This window comes from Lissotriton vulgaris, chromosome 10 (genome assembly GCF_964263255.1).
Source record: "Lissotriton vulgaris chromosome 10, aLisVul1.2, whole genome shotgun sequence".
In the NCBI taxonomy this organism is placed as follows: Eukaryota; Metazoa; Chordata; class Amphibia; order Caudata; family Salamandridae; genus Lissotriton; species Lissotriton vulgaris.
The window spans coordinates 34,328,464-34,352,581 of record NC_141698.1 but is presented as its reverse complement, the minus strand read 5'-3'; the positions used below and the strand labels follow the sequence as shown (position 1 = coordinate 34,352,581).

The following is a 24,118-nucleotide window of genomic DNA, read 5'->3' as shown; positions in this document are numbered from 1 at the left end:
AGAGTACTACACCCTCTGCGGCTCCACCCCCATGCACCCAGCAACTAGGCAGAGGCCATTGCTTAGGTCACCACTCACTTCAAGTAAGGGACAGAGGCAAGGTGGAGACAATTTCTGATGACAGAAAGGGCTCTTAGGAGTGACACCACATGAAGAATGTATGTTTATATTCTACTTCTGCACGTCTCGCCTGCTGTTAATGACTTGAATGAGTGGGAACCTGGAGTAGTAGAGAGAGCCTTGCAACTGTGAGCTGAAGCCACCAGGAAGGCACCCCAGAGAGGTCTTTACTTAAACAGGAGCGGGTACCAGTCATGAGCTTGGCTGCACAATACATGCAGGTACCTGGGAAGCTAAAGCCAGATTGCTGGGGAGGCCTTTGGGCTTCGAGGTTCAGGAGATGCCTTGGTGGCCTAGGAGGTGATGTCTGGAGGGTGGCAGAAGGCGGCTTAGAAAGGATAAGAGGATGAGCAGGGAGAGCCTGAGGGCCGGTTTAGGAGCTCTTCATGAGTGGGTGATGCCTTCTAAGAACCAATGAAGGTGTTCCATGAGCAGTAGGTCTGAGGAGCTCCTAGAACTAACCGAGGAGCTCTGAGCAGGGTGAGAGGTTCTGAGGGCAAGTAGATGAGGGCACAAGGGTCTCTGAAGACCACTGGAGGGACCCTGAGAACTAGAAGTGGTTTGATGACTACTGATCAGTACAAGCCACTTGAGGGTCAGCAGTAAGGTGTTTTTAAAAGTGAAAAGCCCTTTCCCTTATACCATCAAAACTGCAGGTCATCCAGGAACGGTGGGAGGAATTTTAGCAATAGGGTAAAATAGAATTTGGGTTCCTCTAGTGCTCTCCATACAGCGAAGATGGGTATTTTTCCAGCTGTGTGCAGTAATTTGGTACCCCCACTAGAGGGGGCACCAACCTCTTTCTGGGATGCAGAAGTCCTTTGGACATCCCATACTTATGACAGAGGGTATTTTGTCAAGGCGTCTTAGCGTCAAAGGCTTTGGCACTTACTGCGGGAAGCGAGAACGGCCCCAGTGAGCGCACCACTGGTGATAGAGTTCCAGGGGTCTTCCTTTCCACGGAGCTTAACCAGTCCACAATCAATAGTAGAGAAGAGGCCTCCCCAGACAGCAAAGCTACCTGCCGGGACAAAAGAGAAGGAGAAATGTAAACACACTGATGACACCATCTAAAGATGCTTACAGAGTACACGGAGCTCCCATTCAAAAAAATATAAATAGAGCCATTAAAACGACTCAACTACCTCCTGCAGCAGCCAGCCCACCAGGAGAGCAACAGACTGGCCTACTCGACCCCCTATTTCCCAAGCTGAAAAAAGGAAGAGGAAGATACACAGAAATATAGCAAGAGTTCCTCCCTAAAATATGCAACTCATTCTTCCCAATTCACCCTCATGTCCATTCAATCCGTCCCCTATCCTACCCTCGAACTGAATGCAAGGCATTATCCTCATTGTTAACCTTAACCTTGTATCCTACAATTGTGCATTCAACCTTGCTCTAGTACTAATGTTAACTCAACCCTAAATTAAAGGAAAATATCACCTAAATGGAACCATAGACACATTCCTATTCACACTAACAATCCTAAATTAACTAACAAGAGTTACCCCCTGGTGTTACCCAAACTAAATTAAATTAGTAGAAACCCTATTAGTTGTAACCCTAGCTTAGACTTGAAAAGAAACATAAGTAACACTATATTTTGACCCTACGCCTGCAGCCATGTCCATATATGGCCAGTGGGGGGCAGTTGTAAGCAGCACAGCATGTTTATTGTCCAAAAAGAAAGTGCTGAGTAGGCACAAAACGGCTTGTGAAATCGCTATCAGGAGACTGAAAAGAAAGTAGGTTTAAAAAAACTGAAGCCTGAAAAACTGGTGCTACTATCACAAGCCGTCCAAGACATGAAGTCTGCAGACAGCGCACAATGAAAGACGCGGTAAAGGCGGTTTAAACATTTAAAGATCATGGCAGCACACATTACGCTGCAGTCCTAACATCTATGCCAAGCACGCAGATCCCCACCAAAAAAGTAGCATCTCAAACCCAGACCAGTGGGCAGACAAGTCACCTCCCATGTTTGTAGGTCCATCCAGGTCTCATCGCGTGTCTGGCAGACTATCACTTACAAGACCTTCATTCGTTCCACTGGGTCTGGGCCATCATCACACCCCAAGGACTGCTCAAGGTGGTTCAAAGCCATGAATCAGTGTTGCATCCGTAGCACTGATGCCAGTACCGTCAACTAAGCTGTGCGTTCATCCCACAGACCTGTTAGCATTCAATAACGATATTGACTTCCTCTAAAGGGTGGATCGCCAATGATTCAGTATAGAAGAGTTTCAAGCTGATGGACACATTGGAGTCAGGAGCTAGGCTGCTACACTGAACCAATTCCATCTGTTGGATGTTACGCAGCGCCTGTAGGAAGTGCAAGCTGTGTAGCAGCCGCAACAAGGAGATGCTTGGTGGCTGCACTTGAAACTGTAAAAGAAAACAGGCTGAAGGATGGTAGAAAACCTGGTTGTGGGGAGATTAAACACTCTTATGGGTGGCTTTAATCTCGAAAGAAGGCCTAGCTAGTTAAATTAGGCAAGCTTTTGTTGAACAGTGGCTTATCACAAAGGTCATTAATCTTTATTTACTTTTGATATTTCAATTTTAAGCCTTCGGGCTGATCCAGTTGCGACGTTAAGCTTTGAATTCCAATGTTACTCGACATACAAATAATTTTGCAGGAAAGAGGTAAAGGAGAGACAGACTCACAAATGTGAACCAAAAAATGCCATCCTCAGCTACCCATTGGATAACCAAGCCATACTGGAGGGAGCACTACAGTTCTGAACGGTTACCAACAGATACCATCCCACTCAAATGGACTCCTCGACTGAACAAACCAGAAGTGTGGAACCTGTGAGTGGTAATCCACAACAATAATCTGTGTGGTAGTCAACATGAGTTTTAATCAACAACAAGAATCTGTGAATGGTAAACAACAACAAGATTCTGTAAGTGGTAATAAACAAGACACTGAGCTGTAATAAAGGTGTACAACTGTTACCACGCATTTTTTACCACGCACTACACTTACAACGCAGGCATTACCACGCATACCATTACAACGCATGGCGCTGGGGGGCGCTCTAGGATAGGGAATACGTTTAATTTTATATCCAACACCTTCCCTAGTATCCACGGGGACTAGAGTTGGAATATAAAATTATACTTACCACTATCCGGCACCTCAAAGCGCTATGCGTTGTAACGGTCTTCGTTGTAAATACCGCGTTGTAATGGTATGCGTGGTAATGGTATGCGTGGTAACGTCATACATCCGTAATAAACAACCACACATCTACAAATAGACATTCTATTGTTTCTGACCTTTGACTTCTGTGGGACATTTCACGTCATTTGATTTTGTGCAGACAAGACTATTCCAACTTGCCATACGTTTGGCTTGCCAACAATAATACAAGCTACAACATAAAGAAGCCAAACGAACGACTATTGCTTCTCATTGTATGCCATCTGCAAGGACCCTCCATAAGCAAACAAACAACGTTTTATATCACTGACTTCCGAAACACACTTCATCCAGAACCCTGCACTCGCCTAAACTATTTATAATAATTTGAAAAATTAAAGGAAGGATGACATATGTTATTCCAGGAATGCCATTGTTTGGACAGATCACACCAACACACTAAAGGTGCCTTTGGGAAGCATAAGGCACATTTTAGGCACAAGGTAACATATGGGACGAATTGCAGAGAACAAAGAGGGAGCCTATGGTAGTAGTACATTAAGAAGACTGTGAACCCAACAGATGGCATAAGACAACACTGGCAGTGGAAGTTCAGCACAGAAGCTGCATAAGCACAGCCAGTTCCGTACACCCAACAGACAGGAGGCAGCAATGATTTTTGACAGTACCAGATGCAGCCTTTGCTCAGAAAATTAAGAACATAGAGAAATATTCAAGCAAAGAGAAGCAACAGAGCAGCATTGGTACCGGAGAGGGGGAGAGGGAGAACTACGTGTGAGTACAGAAGAAGCCAGGAGAGCTTTAAGGCTGCAACAGATTGGAAGAGCAAGTTCAGCATAAGCCAGGGAGACTAAGGAACAGACCAGGAACCAGCGCATCATTTGCAGAACCCTACGTAGACACATAGGGAAGCAGCAAAGCTTTCTGAAGGTACAGACACCGCATTAGCACAGCAACTTCAGCACACCAAGGAAGCTCCGTCCCAGAGAGAAGAAGCGAATAAAGTCTGCAGAGTCCTAACTGTTGTACGATCAATAATGTTAGTTCCACCGATGGAACAAGGCTCGAATAAAACCAAAGAAGTGAAACAACACTCCTAGAGGTAAAAGGAGCAACGCTGTCACAGCACAGAGTTGGGGAGACATAGGCAGAGGAAGGCATGTGAAGCTAGCAGGATCATCATGAACACAGCCATTCAGAAGAACGAGCCAAGAGCAAAGAAAGATATCTTCTCAACTGTAAACATGCTACATCAGCACCGGAAGCGCGGCATAAGATGGAGCGACGCACAAAAAGGCAGTAATGTTTTTAAATGGTAACAGACCATTATCAGAACATGATGTTAACCAAGCACAGAGAGGGAGCCTCGGAGAAAGGGAACGACGACAACGAAAGCTCAGCAAACAGGACAGAACCGGAGAAGGAGGAAAGGCAAAAGTGCCTTTGAACAAAAAGAAGCAACATCTGGCAGCTTAGTTCAGAAGACACAAAGGTAAATTAGGCAGAGGATCGGAGGGGGATTGTTCACAATCGTCAGTGATGGAACAGGGAGAGGACGCCCAGCACAGGTACCATGGCCAATAGATTACTGCATCGAGTTTAGCCTGCTTGTGGCCCTTACAACGCCTCTTCCATCTGCCTGTTCATTCAGCTCAAGAGACTGCTGGAACTGCACCCACCTGAGATTAAAAGGGGGACACAAAATGTGCACGACACCCAAAAGTGTCCACAACATGCACACCTGTGACCCACGACTTGACAGTCTTTGCTGCGCAGGTACACGCTGAAAAGAACTAATATGTGAAGCTCCACACAGCGATACCTCCATCTTCACCCACCACCACCACTTCTCTTGTTCCTAACCTCCCACCAAAACCAACACTGACAACACTGAACTAGATCCAGCATTAAACCAATCTTCTTCTAACTTCAGCCCACCACCACCAGTCCCATTATTCAGCTTAAAACACTACCAATCCAGCCTTTTCTCAGCTCCGTCGCCTTACTTTCAATCACTAGCTCAGTCATCAATTCACCTCCAACCATCATCAGCAGTCACACCCACCACCATCCACCACTAGCCAAGTGCTTCTCCACGTACGAGTAGACCTCGAGCCTTCATTCTTACCCCGTTCTAGTTCGGCCATCACTCGCCTCCAACCAGCACTAGTCCAAACATTACCATTCAACCCCCATGAGCCCAATCATTTTCCAACTCTACGCATCGGCTGCCACCAATCCTACATCTCAAACCACTGCCACCCTTTGCGTCTGCCACTTATGGTCCTTCTAGTCGTGTAGATATATAGCAAAGCATAGAGCAGTCATTACTATTACCCACTTCAATGGTGTCCATTTCCATCACCTGCAACCATAAGCATCCCAAAAACAACTTCCACCTACCACAAGTCACCCATCGTTCATCTCACCCCATTGTGACCCTTTATGTCCCTCATCTCCAGACAGTACTAGTCCAGCTGGTTGTCATTCCCAAGCATCAGACCTCTAGTCAGACAAGCATCAGACCTCTAGTCCGAGACAACCATCAGACCTCTAGTCCGAGACAACCATCAGACCTGTAGTCCGAGACAACCATCAGACCTGTAGTCCGAGACAACCATCAGACCTGTAGTCCGAGACAACCATCAGACCTGTAGTCCGAGACAACCATCAGACCTGTAGTCCGAGACAACCATCAGACCTGTAGTCCGAGACAACCATCAGACCTGTAGTCCGAGACAACCATCAGACCTGTAGTCCGAGACAACCATCAGACCTGTAGTCCGAGACAACCATCAGACCTGTAGTCCGAGACAACCATCGGACCTGTAGTCCGAGACAACCATCAGACCTGTAGTCCGAGACAACCATCAGACCTGTAGTCCGAGACAACCATCAGACCTGTAGTCCGAGACAACCATCAGACCTGTAGTCCGAGACAACCATCAGACCTGTAGTCCGAGACAACCATCAGACCTGTAGTCCGAGACAACCATCAGACCTGTAGTCCGAGACAACCATCAGACCTGTAGTCCGAGACAACCATCAGACCTGTAGTCCGAGACAACCATCAGATCTGTAGTCCGAGACAACCATCAGACCTGTAGATCGAGACAACCATCAGACTTGTAGTCCGAGACAACCATCAGACCTGTAGTCGGAGACAACCATCAGACCTGTAGTCGGACACAACCATCAGACCTGTAGTCGGAGCCCACCTTATATTCAATAGCTCAGTGCCCCCCCCCCATCCCCAGCCACTATGAGGCTCATCGTCCCTCACCTTCAGCCAACAGCAGCCATGGCTCATGTCACCTCCAAACATTACTAGCTAAGGCTTCTTTAAAAACCATTCATTACTCATCAACCAGTCAGACACCGGAGCTCAGCATTAGCCCAGCTGTCACTCATGCCCATTAACCACTCTCCCAGTTATCTTTCACCCCGCCGCCACCACCAGCCCATCAATCTCTCATAGGCCGTCACTACTAGTCAAACTGCCCCAGTAGTCAAAAGCCCAAAAGGCTACGAGAAAACTATCCTACAAAACAGCACTATCCCAGCAGTCCGTAAACTCGATTCACCAAGGAAAAAGTTTCTCCTTATCTCCAGCCACCAATAACCCAGCCACCCCTCACCTCCAATCTGTGGTGCACGGATCCGGATGGCGTTCATGCTGCCTTTGAAACGATGCCGCACACCCTAAACATTAGATAAAAATAGAGAAAACAGATCTTAGAAGGAACAGGGAACGGAGCATTTGTTTTCTTCAATGAAAGCACGGACAACGCTTACCTAAAATGCACAGCTCTACAACACATTTCATCCCTGATGTACAGCAACTCTTGATGTTGCAGAATATCGACCAATTCTAATAATGCTATTGCAAATTTAAACCCTGCATAGCACAAACCAAATTGTCTCTAGGTGTCTTAAATAATATTCCTTAATGATGCAACTGAATAGAGCTCCTTTTATAATCCATGAAAGAATGAAAAGCTCAATCTGGTCTGATTAGAACTGAACATGTGTGCTGTAAGTAACATCCAGACATCTGCAGCCAGTGATCAACCCACTGAGTGATCACATAAAATGCCAATGCACCTCAGTCCTTTCAAGTGCACCCCATGGAAACAGGAACCTGGCAGTGAACCGCCAAGATGTGACAGCAATAAGCTGAAATTGAAGATTACTTACCACTGGAGCATTCCGGAAGCCTTTTACTGCTTGGAAGATACCACCTCCGATGATGCCCATGGTGAAGGCCCCGCCACAGTCATCCACAATCCTCCATGGGCTGTAGAGGACAATGAACAACATGAACCATCAAAGTCCACGACCTCGATACAGGCAAATATTTAAAGCAAGAATGACTGCAACTTAGTCTAGGTAAAATGCGTACAGCGTGCAATATCGCCATGTACAGAAGGTAAAATATTTATAGGAAAGACCGCTACCTTGACATGGTCAGATGTTAACAATGAGGTCAACTTACCTGAGAACAGTGAAATATTTGCAGCAGACACAGTAACATACACACAAATGCTTGTGCTGCCCCGTGTGCATCCCCAATAAGAAGTTTCGGCATATGGTCTTGAAGGAACAGATGCCACTTTGCACAAAGGACAGACAGCCTCCTGTTTCAAGAATTCGTACAAGTGAGCATTAGACAGGAGGGTTAACATATTAGAGAATGACTACCAATCCTGACCCAGAGAAGAACAATGGAAGGAGCATTCCACGGTCAGGTCCTAAATACTGCTCGCGAGCCGATCTCTTGCACAGCAACCCAGACACGGTCAAGTGTTTGCAGCATAGATCCCAGGCAAGTTACTGTTAAATGTGGAGTCTGGACTTCAGTGGTACTGGGGTGTTAGACCTGGCACCTTGGCGTGGATCTCCCTTCCAATTTTTGTTGCTGTGCCTCATGTTTTTGCTGGCGTTAGATGCTCAGAGCACTGTGCCACTGCCAACCAGTGCCACCGTGCAAGTGCTCGCGGTGTAAATTCCTATATTGATTGTATTCCATGATTGGCTTATTTGGTTTACTGTCAGACCCTAGTACAGTGCACCAGGAGTGCCCGAGGCGGGTAAATCCAAATGCTGCTGGTGGGCTCGCAGCACTAGTTGTGCCAATCACAAAAGCAGCCTTGTAAAAATATATCTAAGGTCTGCCATTGCAGAGCCTGCTTGCAGTCTGGTACGGTCATGCTGACTGGGCAAGTGCCCACACTTGCCAGTCCCTAAACCTTCCCTTACCTTCATGTTTGTCACCCCTATGGTAGGCCCAAGGGCAGTGTGCATTGTAAGTATATGGTAGGACAAGCCCTGATGTGTGTGGCATGTCCTAATAGTCAATTACAGCCATTTTCGTTTTTCACTATTGCAAGGCTACCTGTTCTCATAGGCCAGCATGGGCTGTTAGAATTGTTACATTCTATAATCCTAACAGACTCAGGGAACATGGTAGAAATTCGAGTTAAGTATGCCTGAACTCAGAATAATAAAATACATCTTTTAGTAAAGTTCATTTTAATATTCTGTGTTTGCAAATACCACTTTTAGAAACTAGGTATTTGCTTGCCTTACCATTTCAGCCCGCCTCTGCTAGGATGTGTATCTGCTGTCTGGTTTCTGTGAGTGACAGGGCTGAAGAAGTCTGGAGGGCAGGGCTAGGTAGCCTGGTGGTGAATAGAGAGATTTACATCTAGATGGGTGGGAGGAGTGCACCTGGGCTCTGAATAGGACTGTGCCTCTCCACCACAATGCTGGCTCCACCTCCTGTGGAGTGTCTGATGTCTCAAGCCTGCTCCCTGAATGGAAAGTCAGAGTCATGTCAACAAAATGCTCAAGTACTGGTTTGGGCTGGGCAAAGGCCCCTCTACTCCAGAGGAACAAAGGATTTAGGGGTATAAGTATTGGGACCCGCTCCCAAGAAATTAGATCCAGATTTGACAAGAAGAAACCTCTGCCTGAAAAGAAGGAACTGGGAAAGCTGAAGGAGAAATACTGTCCCTGACCTGGGGGATTGGCCTGCAGTGGTTGCCTTGCTGCTGAAGGAGAGGAGAAAGACTGAAAGACTTTATTTTCAACTTGTGCCAAAAGATCTCCAAGGGCTTGGAAGAGAGCTTGCCCCCTGAACGAAGTCCCAAGACCAGTGGACTTCACCCGCTTCGCAAATCGCTGCAGGAAACGCTGTTTTCAGTATCTACAGAGGCCGGGAGCTGTGTACGCCTCGTACGATCGAATCGTATCCTGAACGCACCTTACCAAGCATCCCCGCCTCGATCAATGCAAGCTCTGCGCCCAAAAAAGACTCGTATCCACGACGCCAATGAGCCGTAGCTCGCACCGTGACTGGAAGGCACCGCAACGTACAACGCTTCACGCATGGACTCACACAGGTCGGGACGACACGTACACCACTGCTGAGGTAGAGTCCGAGGATAGCACGGAGTTGGGTAGGCATCGCACTACCCGACTCGCACCGCTTTCAAAGACTGCCAGCTCCCGAAGTACAGCTCGTACGCCGCAACGTAAGCTGACCGCACCAAGCACCGTCCACCACAATCAACGCAACTGAATTCAACGACCCGCACAGGCGACGTCAACGAGCCGTAGCTCGCACTGTGACTGGAGGACAACGCACTGTGCAACGCTTTCTTTTTGCAACGCATCGTCCGTGACGGACTCACCACGAAAAGGTACTGTGTACGGCTCGCACCACATTTTTGTACGCATCGGACCGGAGCGTCCGTTGCGCTGGTTAGACTCTTTGGGGTATTTTCATCACTGTGAGAGCCGGACAAAGGGTACGAAGCGCACAGAACTCTAAGACAAGCATTTTAACAGAACTCTTTATTGCTGACAGTATTGTGGATTATTTTTGTCTTTATTTGGTCTTGTGCCAAGTCTTTATGTAAAAGCCAACTATTTTGATATACAACTTGTGTGGTGTCCATTTGTAGTGTTGTCACTGAGTTACTGTATGTGGTCACAAATGCTTAACCTACAACGCCTCTGAAATAAGCCTTGACTGCTCGCGCCAAGCTACCTAGAGGGTGAGCAGGGGTTATTTTAAGAGGGTAATCCCCTTGTCCTGACTAGAGGAGAGGGTTCCTGCTTGTCACAAGTACCTACCTGTGCCAACCAGAGACCCCCAATTCCAACATGGGGGAAGAGGGGTATGTGAACGGAAACGTCCCTTCCTATAAACATGCACTGATTTAATAAACACCACCAGAGAGGACATTGCACAGTCGGGCCTTAAAACTACTCACGAGAAACCCAGACAAAGTCAAATGTTTGCGGCATAGATCCCAAGCTAGTTACAGTTAAACGTGGAGTCTGGACTTCAGTGGTACGCAGGGAGGAGGTGTATGCAAAAAGACACTTCTCTTCATATAAACCCACATAGATTTAAAGTACACTACTGGAGAGAACATTTATGGTTGGGCTCTAAACACCGCAACCACACAGCCTCTTTTGCCGCATCCAGGCTAGTTGCTGTCAGACATGGGGTCGGGCCTTCAGTGGTATTGAGGGAAGAGGGGTATGTGAAAGGAAACTTCCCTTCATACACACAGCATACCTTTAAAGCGCTTCTGCCCATCTCAAACCTTCACCCTTTTCAACCAACATCCAGAACACCTGGTTCACTATCACCACTCGTAACTACAACGGCCATGCAGTCCAGACACTCTGGAGCACTTTTAAGCCACTGTCCTCACCAAGACTTCATCAAAGGGCTGGACCCCATCAGCGTAGCCATCACACCGAGACCCTGAATGACTCAATCACCCAGACTCCTGAAAACACACCACAGTCCTTTCCCTCCTCAAGGACCACTCTGCAGACTCAAAGACATAGCCAACTACTGGACTGGGTTGTATGACGGAACAACTAGTTCCTAAACAACGCCTACTTTAACAACACGGTCTCTACAACGACCACGTCTTAACCACTAATTGCTTTACCACACATCCCTTTACCATGATTTTTCATGGTAAAAGCTTGCTTGGTAAACACCTATCTGTGGCTAAGTTTACCACCCCCTAAAAACTAACACTAACCGCTCCCATCCCTTAAAAACTAACACAAACCCCTCCCACCCCCCAAAAAACTAACATGAACCCCTCCCACCCCCAAAAAAACTACCCGAACCCCTCCCACCCTTTAAAACCTAACACGCACCCCTACCCCTAGAAACTACCCAGAATCCCCCCCACCCCCGAACCCCTCTGTTCGACGCTCCTCTTAACTCTGCCATCCCAAACACTAGTTCGATTTAGCCCTAACCATAACTAACTCAGTCCTGCTGTATCGCATATAAGCTTTGCCACAAGCCAAAAAGTGCAATACAAGCGGTCTTTTTAGTGAAAGCCCACATGGGCATCCCCCACTGCTCTCACACACAAAACTGCACTCTGAAGTCTAAAATTAATTATGGAAAGGGACGTGCAATACAATCCTCATAACCTAACTGCTTCCACCAGAGAAAATCAAACACTGTAAATTATCTAGTTACCCAAGACACTTGAACAGCATTACATATTCATGTGTGTGGCCCTGAAAGTTGAAGCACAAGCAGCAATACGGCTACTGGCTCAAGCACCTAGATAAATAAACAAAGTAACCCCAGCTGCCTTGAGGGGAAACTTTATTTCTGGAAGCACAGCTTCTGCCCAATCAAAACATGTACTTTTGGCTACCAACATGAGGGTGCATTCAAAGCCCCTCTGTGAAACACTCCTGGTAGCTGTTTTTTAGGTTGATAACACTACATCTAGCTAAGCTGTGCCATCAAGTGGGACCTAAAAGCCAGCAATTGCAGTTTGCTGCCTTTTGCTTAATTGCTTGTTTGGCTTAAATGCATGATGTCACAAATATTTATGTGGATTTTTTGGCATTCTCTCTATCTTTGCCCCCTTCAGAAATAGTGAATAGAGAACAGTACATATTTTCCCACGATTCGCCATAAAATGTGCATTATTTCCAGAAAGTAAGCAAAGGTATATGAATTAAGGTTTTATAAAGAGAGCCAATGCCCATTGGAGTCTTGGCTCTGAAGCGGCCATGGATGAACAGTAACCCCTACTAAGATTTTATTTTGAAAACAACCAGGTTTTCAAGCTCGCTTTCCTAAATACATATGGTTAGTCAGAATTCTAATATACAAGGGAGACTATTCCACAGTTTATTAGTGCTAAAAAAATAAAATAAAAAAATTCTACCATCCCAAGTTGCCCCTTTCACATTAGGTATCAACAACCTGATAGATAGGGAGCACAGTTTTCTACTGGGGACATAGAACTTGAATCTAAGTTTGATATATTCAGGTCCACAGCTATGCAAGGCCGTGTGGTCTATGCAGAGGGCCTTTACAGGAGGCCAGTGCAGCTTTTTTAAGGCCTGGGATGCAGACTGAAACCTAGAAATACTGGGAAGAAGGCGAACAGCTGCATTTTGAAGAGGTTGAAGCTTATTCAGAAACTGCAGTTGCAAATTAAGAGCATTGCAAAAATCAATTTGTGATGGTACCAGAGCAACTATCATTGTTTTCTGCAGATCAGATGGAATACAAGGGAAGATTTTCTTCAATATTCTTAAAATATAGAAACACGAAGTAGTGACCTGATTGATTTGATCTGAAAAAGTGAATTATCATCAAAAAGCACTCCTACATTATTTAACTTTCTGGAGGCGGGCGGAAGAGTTTCTAAAGCATGCGCCCACCAAGAGGGGGACCAGAAGGATGGATTATTGCAAAACAGAAGGACTTCCGTTTCTCAGCCCACACATTTTCTCCTCCAAAGACAACGCTCCGCAGTCCAAAGACTCACATACTCCCCCCCACTAGTGACACCACAGACATCTGATAATCTTATATGAACATTGTACCCTTGGTACCCCATGGCAGATTACAGAATGTCATTGACTTGCTATTCCTATCCAGTATTATGCATGCCACAACCGAAGCAGAGGTCCCCTTCACTGGTACACTGCAATCGAGCACCCCATGCTGCACATTAGTTCCCCTCTCCACTCAGAGTCTCCGTCGTGGCACTCGCCTCACACAACACACCGACATCAGACGCCAGAACTGTCGGCGGCCAACCAGCGACACGGGCATGCTTTGTCCCTGGACCCTCAAAGGGTAATATGGCTACACACCTACACACTTACAAGTCTCCCACTCACAATGCACTAGGGCGCAGCAAACATGCCTTGTTTGGGCATACTACCGGTTGTGGTACGACCCCAGTATTGGGATACTTTAAATTCCCAAGTTGGGACAGTTCTCTTTAAACACTTCTGCCCCTACTCTTGCACTAACCTGGCGAGTGGCTCCTTGTGGTTCCTTGGGCGCAGGTGGGGTGGTGCTGCATCACTGCCTCGGGGTAGCCACCCCACACCTGGTGCTCACACCACCCACACATCACTATAGCCTCCTCAGCTGATTTCCGTTTCCTCACCTTGAACACCCGAGGCCTGCACACCGCCAGAAAGCGCTACGCAGTCTACTCTTATAACAAGCATCAGCAGGCACCAATTAGCTTTTTGCAGCAGGAGACCCTTGTCATGGCAGGTGAACAAGACCACCTGCGCAGGTGTTGGAGAGGCCTAATTTGCGTCACCACCTACCCAGTGTGTGCGTGGGGCGCTCTGGTGTGGGTGTGCCCTGGCGTTCCCTTCAGGAAACAAACAACCATCAATAGGGAAGGCTGCTATGCACTCCTTGAAGGCCATTTAGATGGCCGACTGCTACGCGTCGAGAGCATCTACCCACCCAACACAGAACAGGGGACCTTCCGGGATACCCTCTTCACTGCACTCGCCCATAAGACCACATTACCATGGATGTGGAGTGGGGACTACAACTACATGCCTGACCTGGCGCTGGATAGGTCCCATCCCCCCCATGCTTCGCCCTCCCCCCACATGCGCAGGTGGACCACATCCAAAGCTGGGAGCCCCACTGATCACTTAAGGATGCGTGTGGCTCCTGATACCCTGAATCCCGGCTCTACTCTTCACACTTCTTACCGCAAAATTTACACATTCGGCTAAACTGTTTCCTAAGCTCTTCCCCAATGGTACCCCTAGTTTACCACAATGACAACCTGGGACGAGTAGTCTCCGATCACAACGCACACATTATGGATCTCAAATGGGGTCCCCTTACACTCATGTGGAAGCTCCCACAAGACTGTTTGGAGAACCCAGTGTTCTGGAAGAGCAGGGAGACCACATCCGACAGTACGAAAACCACAACACAGCCTCTTCTAGGACACTGGAGTGGGACGCATTAAAGGTGGTAACAAAAGGAGCTTGTATTTAGCAGATAACAAGAGTCTGCAGGACCCTGGAGAGGGACATAAAGAGAGCTGAGCAGAACCTAGCTGGCTTGAGTAAAGCTGCTGATACCAATCCCACACTTGCCCTGCAACTCGAGGATGTGGTCCAATGCCTAGAGCGGTCGACCGTGAAGCTGGGGAACTGGGATAGAGTCTCGGCAGGGACGCTCAACATCCTGTGATTCTGGCAAATAACTTAATATCTTTGTACCTAATAAAAATGTTATGCGTCTGTCTAACGCAAATGGTGCTCATGTAACGCGGTCTGATGCCTTCGGGTCTAGTTCATGCTATATAAATCTTCTACAAAAAAAATACGCTTATGGCACTCTCCTAAAAAATTTGTTGCGCTATAACTTTACAGCCATGCGGTAAAAATTCACAGAGAAGGTGACAAATCTGGCTGACTTTTGGCTCACCGGCAGGAGTCAGTGGCCCGCCCCATCACCGTAGTGGTCGACCTAGTGGGCACCACTGCCCACACACAAGCTGATATACTGCAAGTCTTCTATGATTATTACTCATCAATCTATAGAGCACCGCCCGACACTGCGACTTACCACTTCAGTGCGTTCCTGACTGACATTTTTTTTTTTTTAATTTGTTTTTATTGCAGAATTAGAAACCACAGAATACAATTAGTCAACCAGTCCACTCGTGACATCCCCCCCGATCAACAGTAAAACGTGTATCGTACACAGCCATTCAGCCCGCATCCCGGAGGCCGGGCGGCATAATACTCCACTCAGTAGGAAAACATCACGGTGAGCGTCCCATAGGGACCATGGTTGATATGTCGTTTTACGTATCTGCTTTTACCCCCCCACCCTCAACATTGCCTCCGCCAGCCATTCCAGTTGTGTAATCAGCGTCATTGTCCATGTCGGGACCTACCCCGAGCGCTGTAGGGCCTATCATGCCTGACCGCTCCCCCCAGCCATCTCTCACTCCGCACGGAACCCTACCGGCCTACTTAACTCGAGGGCGCCCTAGCAGACGACCAGCTACTTGGCTTCCAACCCACCCCAAACTCCCACTAAACTACCCCCCCGATGCCCCCCCCCCCCCCGGCAACTGCTAACGGTGTATACCTCGTCACGACGTGTTGGATGGATCCACTACAGTATAAGTTACAATTCTGTTTTCGTTCGCCCCGCAGTGTCCACTGGCCTTATTCCCTCAGTCCTCATCCTCCACCAAAGAATCGCGCAAAGCCTGCACCACCAACTCCCACGCACGCGCTGCGTCCAAAGCCTTCTCATTTCCAAGCTTAACAGCCTGCTTCATCCGGAGCACACTCTCGCATTCAGACCACCGCAGCAATTCATTCTTCCATCTACGCAGTGACGGCCCACCCCTGGACTTCCAATGCCACGATATTTCCCTTTGCGCCAGTATCAGACCCAGATCAATAAATTTGCTCGTCACCTTGGTATGTTTGGTGTGCGGGAACCAGAGCAACAAGCATGCCGCCATATCGAAATCCACCTCCCTGTCAGTCACATCGTTTAGGAGGTCCCCCACCTCCGCCCAGTAGGCCTCCAAGTGCGAGCACCCCCAGAACAAATGGTCCATGTCCGCTCCTGGAGACGAGCACCGCGGGCACCGGGCGTCCAGCACCTGGAAGTACCGCCGTATTTTTTCGGGGGTTAAGTAGGCCCTATGGAGCACATAGAAATGCACTTGCTGGAAGCGCGCATTTCTCGTACCTTTCCACGTGCGCCGCAAGATGTGGCCCCACACCGTGTCTGGGATGGGCCGGCCCACGCTCTCCTCCCATTTAGCCTTGAGCCCCTGGAGCGGTTCCAGTCCCTCGTTCAACATCCTGTTATGGAGGCATGTTACAGCCTTGAACGTACCCGCCGCCATTACCACATACTGGCACGCCATAGTCGTGGTCGGTTCCATGAGCCCCCCTTTCCAGTGCTTCTGTATAGCCGCCACCACCGCCGCATGCAGGAGGAACCCCCGTCAGGCAGCCCGAACTGTTCCCGAAGCACTTCGAATGGTACCAGAGCCCCATCAATGTACAGGTCACCCACCACCTGTAGGCCCGCCTCCTCCCAATCCAGCAATGGTGACCAATCTCCCCCGTGTGGCAAGGCCGTCAGCATACCGATCGGGATCTCCGGTGCATAAGGCCGCGTCGCCTTCGCTCTCCTAAGGCTCCTCTGCCAGCACAGCCTGAGTGTCCGTTCCTCCATAGTGAGGCCCCGCAACTCAAGTCTCTGCTGCATGACGATATAGGACAGCACATGGCGTTGTATCCCCCGGTCTCGGTCCTCCTCCGGACCCCTAAACACCCTGGCCACGTTCTGCGTAAGGACCTGTAACTGCGCCGCCAAATAATATAGCTCAAAGTCGGGCACAGCCATGCCCCCTTCAATCTTGGGGCGAAGCAAGGTGCTCAGCGCCACTCTGCGGCGGCCATGCCCCCATAGGAAACCAATAATCATTGTCCTCAGGTCTCTAAAGATCCCTTGAGGAATCCAGATAGGCAACGTCCGGAAGTAGTACAGGAAGCGGGGGAGCGCCACCATTTTTAAGAGAGCGATCCTACCCAGAACCGTCAGCGGGAGGGTCGACCAGAAGGACATGCTGCCCCTCAGTGCCCGGACGCACCGACCAATGTTGCCCTCCAATAGATCCGCAGTCGCGTGATAGATGCGGACTCCCAGATAGGTGAAGCAAGATGGCTCCCAGACCACCCCCAGATCGCGATCAGGGTTGGGCGACTCCGCTCTCAGCGGAAACACACAGGTCTTCGCCCAGTTGACCTGAAGGCCCGACAGCCGGCCAAACTCCGATAGCAGGTCCATCGCTCCTTCCAGGGCCCGCGCCGTGTCGTCGAGGTACAGGAGTAGGTCATCCGCATACAACGATATATGATGCTGCTGCCCGCCGGTGGCTATCCCCGCGTACTTGTCACCCGACCTCGCATCAACCGCCAAAGGTTCCATCGCCAGAGCAAACAATAGGGGGGAAAGGGAGCACCCCTGTCGCGTGCCCCTGCCCACCGGGTATGCCGCAGACACCAGACTGCCCAAGCGCACCCTCGCCGTCGCCGAGGCATATAAGACCCTCGTCCACCGGCGGAACCCCTCACCCATGCCGAACCTCTCCAACACTCCATCCAGCAGGGGTGGGGAATTCCTATCTCCCGGCGCCCGAGACATCTAGATTTCTTAGGAGGGCAAGAGGTTTTAATTTGCATTTTGTCCAAAGGACGAGTAGACAGTTTAATGGTGCTGGGGCCTGCACTTTAATTTCCCCAGAGCAGAACAACAACGGAGATATAGCAGAGCTCAAAGTTGCAGCCAGCTCCATAAGCTTGTGTGGCCCCCTGGCCCGCCCCTGTTCCTTTTATTTTCTTTGAGCATGAGACAAACATCTGCTTCTGCAGCTCCAGAACACTCACAGCACTGGCATGAAAGAGGCTGCCTTATCTGCCTCTTGGCCCCTTGCTCCGACTTGAACTCTATGACCCCTGCGTTTTAATCTCTGCTCCACTCTTGGGCCTCATACGGCCCCAAGAGCAGTGCTTTCCCTTCTCATGCACCTCGTGCATCCCCTTCTTTGCACTTTGCCTTTCCTGTACACTTTGTTTCACCCGGTGCCTGAATCTGCTAACACGCCCTCTCTGACAGCCCGGACCTGCTCCCCTTGGCCTCTCGTTTTCTTAGTCATTCAGGGCTTACATTAAAGCTCATAAGTTTCTCCACGAGGCTTTCATGCAGGCCTAAGGCCACCCCCATTTCTGTCCTTGCACTAGGCCTCTCATCTCACTTCGTGCATACACCAGTGGCATTTTGAACACACTTCCATAGCAACTACAGCAGCTGTGAAGATCTACAGGTCTGCACACAAAGGGCCATAATGGTTTTGAAAGGGGTGGGTGGATGAGTGATAGGGTGGTTTAATAGATGCATTGATGAATGAGTGAAAAGGTGGATGGATAGATGCATGTATGAATGAGTGAAAGGTTGGATGGATAGGTGCATGGATGAATGGGTGGAGTGAAAGGGTGGATGGATTGATGCATGAATGAGTGAAATGATGGATGTAAGGAAGGATGCATGAAAGAATGGATGGGCAAGGGTGAAAGGATGGATGGCTGAGTGGATGGATGGGGAAGTGGATGGATGGGGTTAAAGTGGATGGATGAGTGAAAGGATGGATGGCTGAATGAAAGGGGGATTAATGGGTGAGAGATAGAGTAGATGAATGGATGGACGGCTGAGTGGCTGGGTGGATGGGTGGATGAATCCGTGGGTGGGTAGGTGCCTAGCTGGGTGGAAGGGTGGGTGGAAGGTGCATGCCCTGGTCACCTCCCGACTTGATTATGGGAATCTACTTTATCTGGGGGCCATCGGCAGGGTCATTGGTCGTCTGCAGGTTCTCCAAAACGCGGCAGCACGGCTGGTCCTCAGACTCCCTAGGAGGGCATCTGCCAAGCCAGCCCTGCGAGCGCTCCATTGGCTCCCTATTGAGAGGAGAGTGCAGTTTAAGGCCCTTGCCACCTGCCATCGTATTCTGAATGGCAAGGCACCTCTCCCGCTTCAAAGCCTTATAGCTTACTACGAGCCTACACGCAGCCTTCGGTCCTCACAGACCGGGCTGCTAAAAGTACCTAGAATTGCTAAAGCCCGCATGGGAGGCAGATCCTTCAGATACCTTGCCCCCAAATGTTGGAATAATCTGCCGCTGGAACTTCGGCTTGAATCTTCCGAAACCCAGTTTAGGAAAAAACTTAAAACTTATTTGTTTCAGTAGGTAGCTTGGTTGGGAGGAGGGGGGACAGCTACTCCACTTGCCATAGCGCGGGGACACGCCAGTGGCGTAACCAGGCGCTTAATAAATCTCCAATAATAATAATAATAATAATAATAAGGGTGGATGGATGGGTGGATAGTTGAGTGTAAAGGTGGATGGAGGGATTAGTGAAAGGGTGGATGGAGGGATTAGTGAAAGGGTGGATGGATATATGAGCGAAATGGAAGATGGATGGGGTAAAAGGGTGGATGGATGAGCTAAAGCATAAATGGAGGAAGTGAAAGGGTGGAAGGATATACAAGTGAAAAGGAGGATGGATGTATGAGCAAAAGGATGGATGGAGGGATGAGTGAAAGGGTGGATGAATATGAGCGAAAAGGAGGATGTGTGGGATGAAAGGATGGATGGATGAGCAAAAGGATGGATGAGCGAAAGGAAGGCTGGATTGATGAGTTTGCTAGATAGGTTTGGAGATGGAAGGATAGGTGTGAACAGGGGCTTCGTGAACACCCCACTTTAGCAGCTACTGTAGAGGTGAAGATCTTGATGGGCCTCTTCTGTCTGCAGCTCGACAGACAAAGGCTCAAAAATAATGTGAAAGGGTCGGTGTGAGTGAAAGGATGGATGAATGTGTGGGTGAAAGGATGAGTGAGTGTAAGTGTTGCTGGCTAAATGCATGGATGAATGAGTGACAGGGATGGTTGTGTGACGGGGATAGTGGATAGACAAAGGATGTTATAATGAAGGAAAATGTGAATGGATGGATGGGTTACAGGGTGTATGGATTAGGGAGCGAAAGGATGGATGAGTGTAAAGGATAAATGGATGAGTGGAAAGATGGATTGATTGGATTGATGGATTGGTAGATGGGTGGGTGGGTGGATGAGTGAAAGGGTGGATGGATGAGTGAAAGGATGGATGGATAAGTGAAAGGATGGATGGATAGATGGATGGAGGGAATGGGTGGCTGTATGGATGAGCGAAAGGATGGACAGATGGCTGTAATGGTTAGGTTTGGAGATGGATGGGTAGGTTTGGATATTGATGAGCGGATGGACTGACAAATCAACAGATGGACGAACATATTGGTGAAAGGCTAATGGATGAAAGAATGAATGGATAACCATGTAAAGATGAAATGCTAGATATCAGTGGGTGAAAGGATGAATGGATGGATGCTTAGATGGAAGAGACAGAGCAATTCTGGAGAGGACTCCAGTGACTTTTTTCACTTGCTTGGTGGCATAAGAGCTTTGGATCAAAGTGGGGGGTATTTCAATTTTCTGGTTACTCACTTGGCCTGCCCTATGCTCCTTTCTCTACCTGGGGATTATCAGGTAGGTGTGGTGCTGTTCGCCAGCACGTTCTTACTAGACAGCCAGTATTTGGTCACATAAAGGCCTCATTGCCATAGAAATTCCTGGTACTGAACAAAACTACTTTGTAAAAGAGCAGAATGTTGTCACACACAATGAAGCCAGCCTATAGATAGGATGAGAAAGCATTTAAATAAAAACAAAAAGTCTTGGTTAACTCAGATTGAATTAGGGGCTCAAATGTTAAAGTAAGTCACAAAAGTACACCCAGGATATATGTCCTTATATTATTGCAGATTTACGTTTTTCATGAATTCACATGAATTTCCTTAAGTAGGCCAGGAAACCGTAATTCTAGAAAATATTTGTGAATTGCATTTTAGCATGAGCAAAGATGAATGTTCCCCAGTGGAAATCTGAGTGCTTACAAGTTCACTTTTCCTCGAACCACATTTTTCCCAGCCCTGGAAGAAACTTTACTTCTGCAGTTGTCAGGGGTAGTAAATTTCCAACCTTTCTCAGTATGGGAAAAGATTAGAGAATAGCTGGTGAAACCCCCCAAAAGTCAAATCCTTTTATAGTATTAGCCTGACATTAACCAGAGAGGCTACTATCAGAGCTCTTCTATATTGAGATGGCTGCCATTATTTTACGGCGCACTATGTGGCACCAAAGGGACAAGTGGATTTTGTTACAGGACAAGTAGATTTATGAAGCTACTTGTCCCTTGGACAAGTAAATATTTCATTAAATTCCACACCCCTGATCCAGGAAACTCCATTCTAAGCTATCAAAGGCCTTCTCGATGTCCACGGACAGGACCGCTGGGGCCCCGTCCCCATCCAAGATGGCGTCCATTATTCCCACCAGGCGGCGAATATTCAGCGCCGTGCTCCTCGTGGGTATAAACCCGGCCTGATCCCTGTGCACCAGGCCTGTCATGTGTGGTGCCAGTCTGGTGGCTAGAATTCGACTCAGGATCTTGTAGTCTACCGTCAGCATGGATAGCGGGCGATAGGACCTCACATCCGTTGCGTCCCTGCCAGGCTTTAGGAGCGGTACAATCAAGGCCTCACGCATGGACCCAGGCTTCCGTGTACACCACCAGGAGCCTGGGGGCCAGGCTATCGACATACTGTTGATAAAATTCGATTGGTAACCCGTCCACCCCGGGCGTTTTATTACGAGCCATATGTTTAATGTCCACCCGTATTTCAGTGAGCGTGATCGGGCCGCCCAGCTCCTTCGCATCCTCCTCGTCTAGGACCGGAAGCTGCCTCGCCCCTAGGTACTCTGCTATTTCCTGGACCTCCACACCCAACTGACTCTGATACAATTCCTGATAGTACACCCGAAAACACTCCAACACCGCTGCCTGGGAATACACCATCTCCCCCCGTGCATTGCTAATGCTAAGGATCGGGCAGCCCCTAAGTTACGGGTTAGCAAGTCTGGCCAAGAGGGTGCCCACCTTGTCCCGCTCTGCATGCGCTCTGATGACGTACTGCCTGTAGTCGTAACACCTCAAACGTTCCGTCTCGGTGGCGACCGCTTCCTTCGCTTCCAATAACTGGGCCTGCAAGTCCGGCCTGGCCGGCCTGCGGCGCTCCAGATCCCTCAAAGTCTCTTCCGCTTTCATGAGTGCATTCAACACAGTCGTACGAGCATTCGAAAACCTACCCAGACACACCCCTCTCACCACCACTTTCATCGCATCCCATTCAGTGGACCTACTCGTGGCCGTGCCCTCATTCTCGCCAAAATAGCGGTCAATGCCTTGCTGGACCGCGTCGCTGAATACTGAGTCCTCCAGCGTCTCCGGCCGGAGCCGCCATGTTGGTATCGCTGAGCGCTCCCGCTGCCACTGAATGTGTACCAATAGGGGGTTATGATCCGAGATGGTCCTAGCCAGGTACTCCGTATGGGAAATCAATGGGGCTAGGGACCCACCGCAGAGCACCAAATCTATCCTAACATGCAAATCGTGGAGAGCAGAGTAAAAGGAATAATCCCTGGTGTTTCTGTGCTGCTCCCGCCAAACATCCAGCAACCCCCATCTGTCCTGCCAGTCCCTCCTGTGCATGGCCAACCTGCGCACCGGGGACTCCACCAGGGGGGGATGGGAGCTATCCAGAGCCACGTCCGTGATCGAATTGAAGTCCCCCCCTAACACTATCGGGCCCGCCAGGAAAGAGGCCAAGGACCCAGAGAGGTCATCAAAGTATCGAGCCTGATCAGTGTTCGGCGCATACACACAGCAGAGAACCACGTCCCTTCCATACAGCCTCCCCTCCACCGCTACAAACCGACCATCAGGGTCCACCACTTGGTTCAGCACCTGGAATGGTATCCCCGCCCTCACCCAGATCAGCACTCCCCTGGCATACGCTGAGTAAGTGGTGCCGAACACCTGGCCCCGCCATCTTTTTTTCAACGCAGCGCACTCTTTTTTGGTCAGATGAGTTTCTTGTAGCATAGCAATCTGAACCCCCCTGCGCACCAGGTATGCGTGTACTTTGTGGCGTTTAACCATAGTTCGCAGCCCCCGGACATTCCAAGTCAGGCATTTCAAGTTAGGTAATGTCCCCATACCAACATCGAACAGTCCGATCCAAAGAACAAAGGTTCACATCCCCCCCAAAGCAGTTGCCCCCCCCCCCCGAACATACCCTGAACAGAAAAACACCCCAAACCCCACTCCCCAGGACAGAGCCTACGAACCCAATGTCAGCCCCCATCCAAACCTTGAACCAACTTCCCACTCTCCTACCCTGTGGTCTCCACCACAGTAGGCCTTAAGGGCCCAAGGGGGGTGAGTTACCGCCGACCCCAGCTAGCGGAGCCCGCACCCCGCGCCTTCATCCCCCACTGTGCGCTCAGCCCCCCCTCCCGGCAACCCGCTCATCGCCAACAGGATACCGCCCTACCATGAAGTCTCGATCAAGTCCCAATACAGTCTCAGCCGCAAAATATTCCATCAGACGTCTGGGGGGTCACCACCGGCTCCTTCGAGCTTTCCGCTTCTGAGAGGTCTTCTCCCGTTCTGCTACCTTCCCCGCCCGAGTCCGTTTCTGCCAGTTCACTGTTCTGTTGCGACCCCGTAATGGCCGCCGTCGCTGCGAGCGCATCCCTCTTTTCCGCCGCCATTTGAGCCTCCCGTTTCTCCCGCTGGCGCCTGTTGCGGGACCGGATACGCTGCGATTGTCTGATCCGGGGTGGCTTAGGCTGATCTCGCCTACTTTTATGCGACCTGTCCGTCCCCGCTCTATACGACTCCAGCCACTGCCATACTTTGTCCGGGGTCTGGAAAAAGTGTGTAGTTCCATCCAGTATGACCCGCAGCTTGGCCGGGTAGAGCAAGGAATATTGGATGCCTTCCT

General features: G+C 49.2%; 1 protein-coding gene across 1 annotated transcript in view; it reads right to left on the bottom strand.

Moving 5' to 3' along the window:
- Window positions 1-24,118, bottom strand: part of TIMM17B (translocase of inner mitochondrial membrane 17B) — a 43,417-nt gene that overhangs the window by 5,524 nt on the left and 13,775 nt on the right. The window contains exons 2-4 of the mRNA XM_086940365.1: window positions 7,490-7,589; window positions 6,931-6,994; window positions 1,013-1,141 (exon numbers count right to left, since the gene is read on the bottom strand). Of these exons, the coding sequence (XP_086796491.1) occupies window positions 1,013-1,141; window positions 6,931-6,994; window positions 7,490-7,589 (293 nt within the window). The remainder of the gene's footprint in view (window positions 1-1,012; window positions 1,142-6,930; window positions 6,995-7,489; window positions 7,590-24,118) is intronic.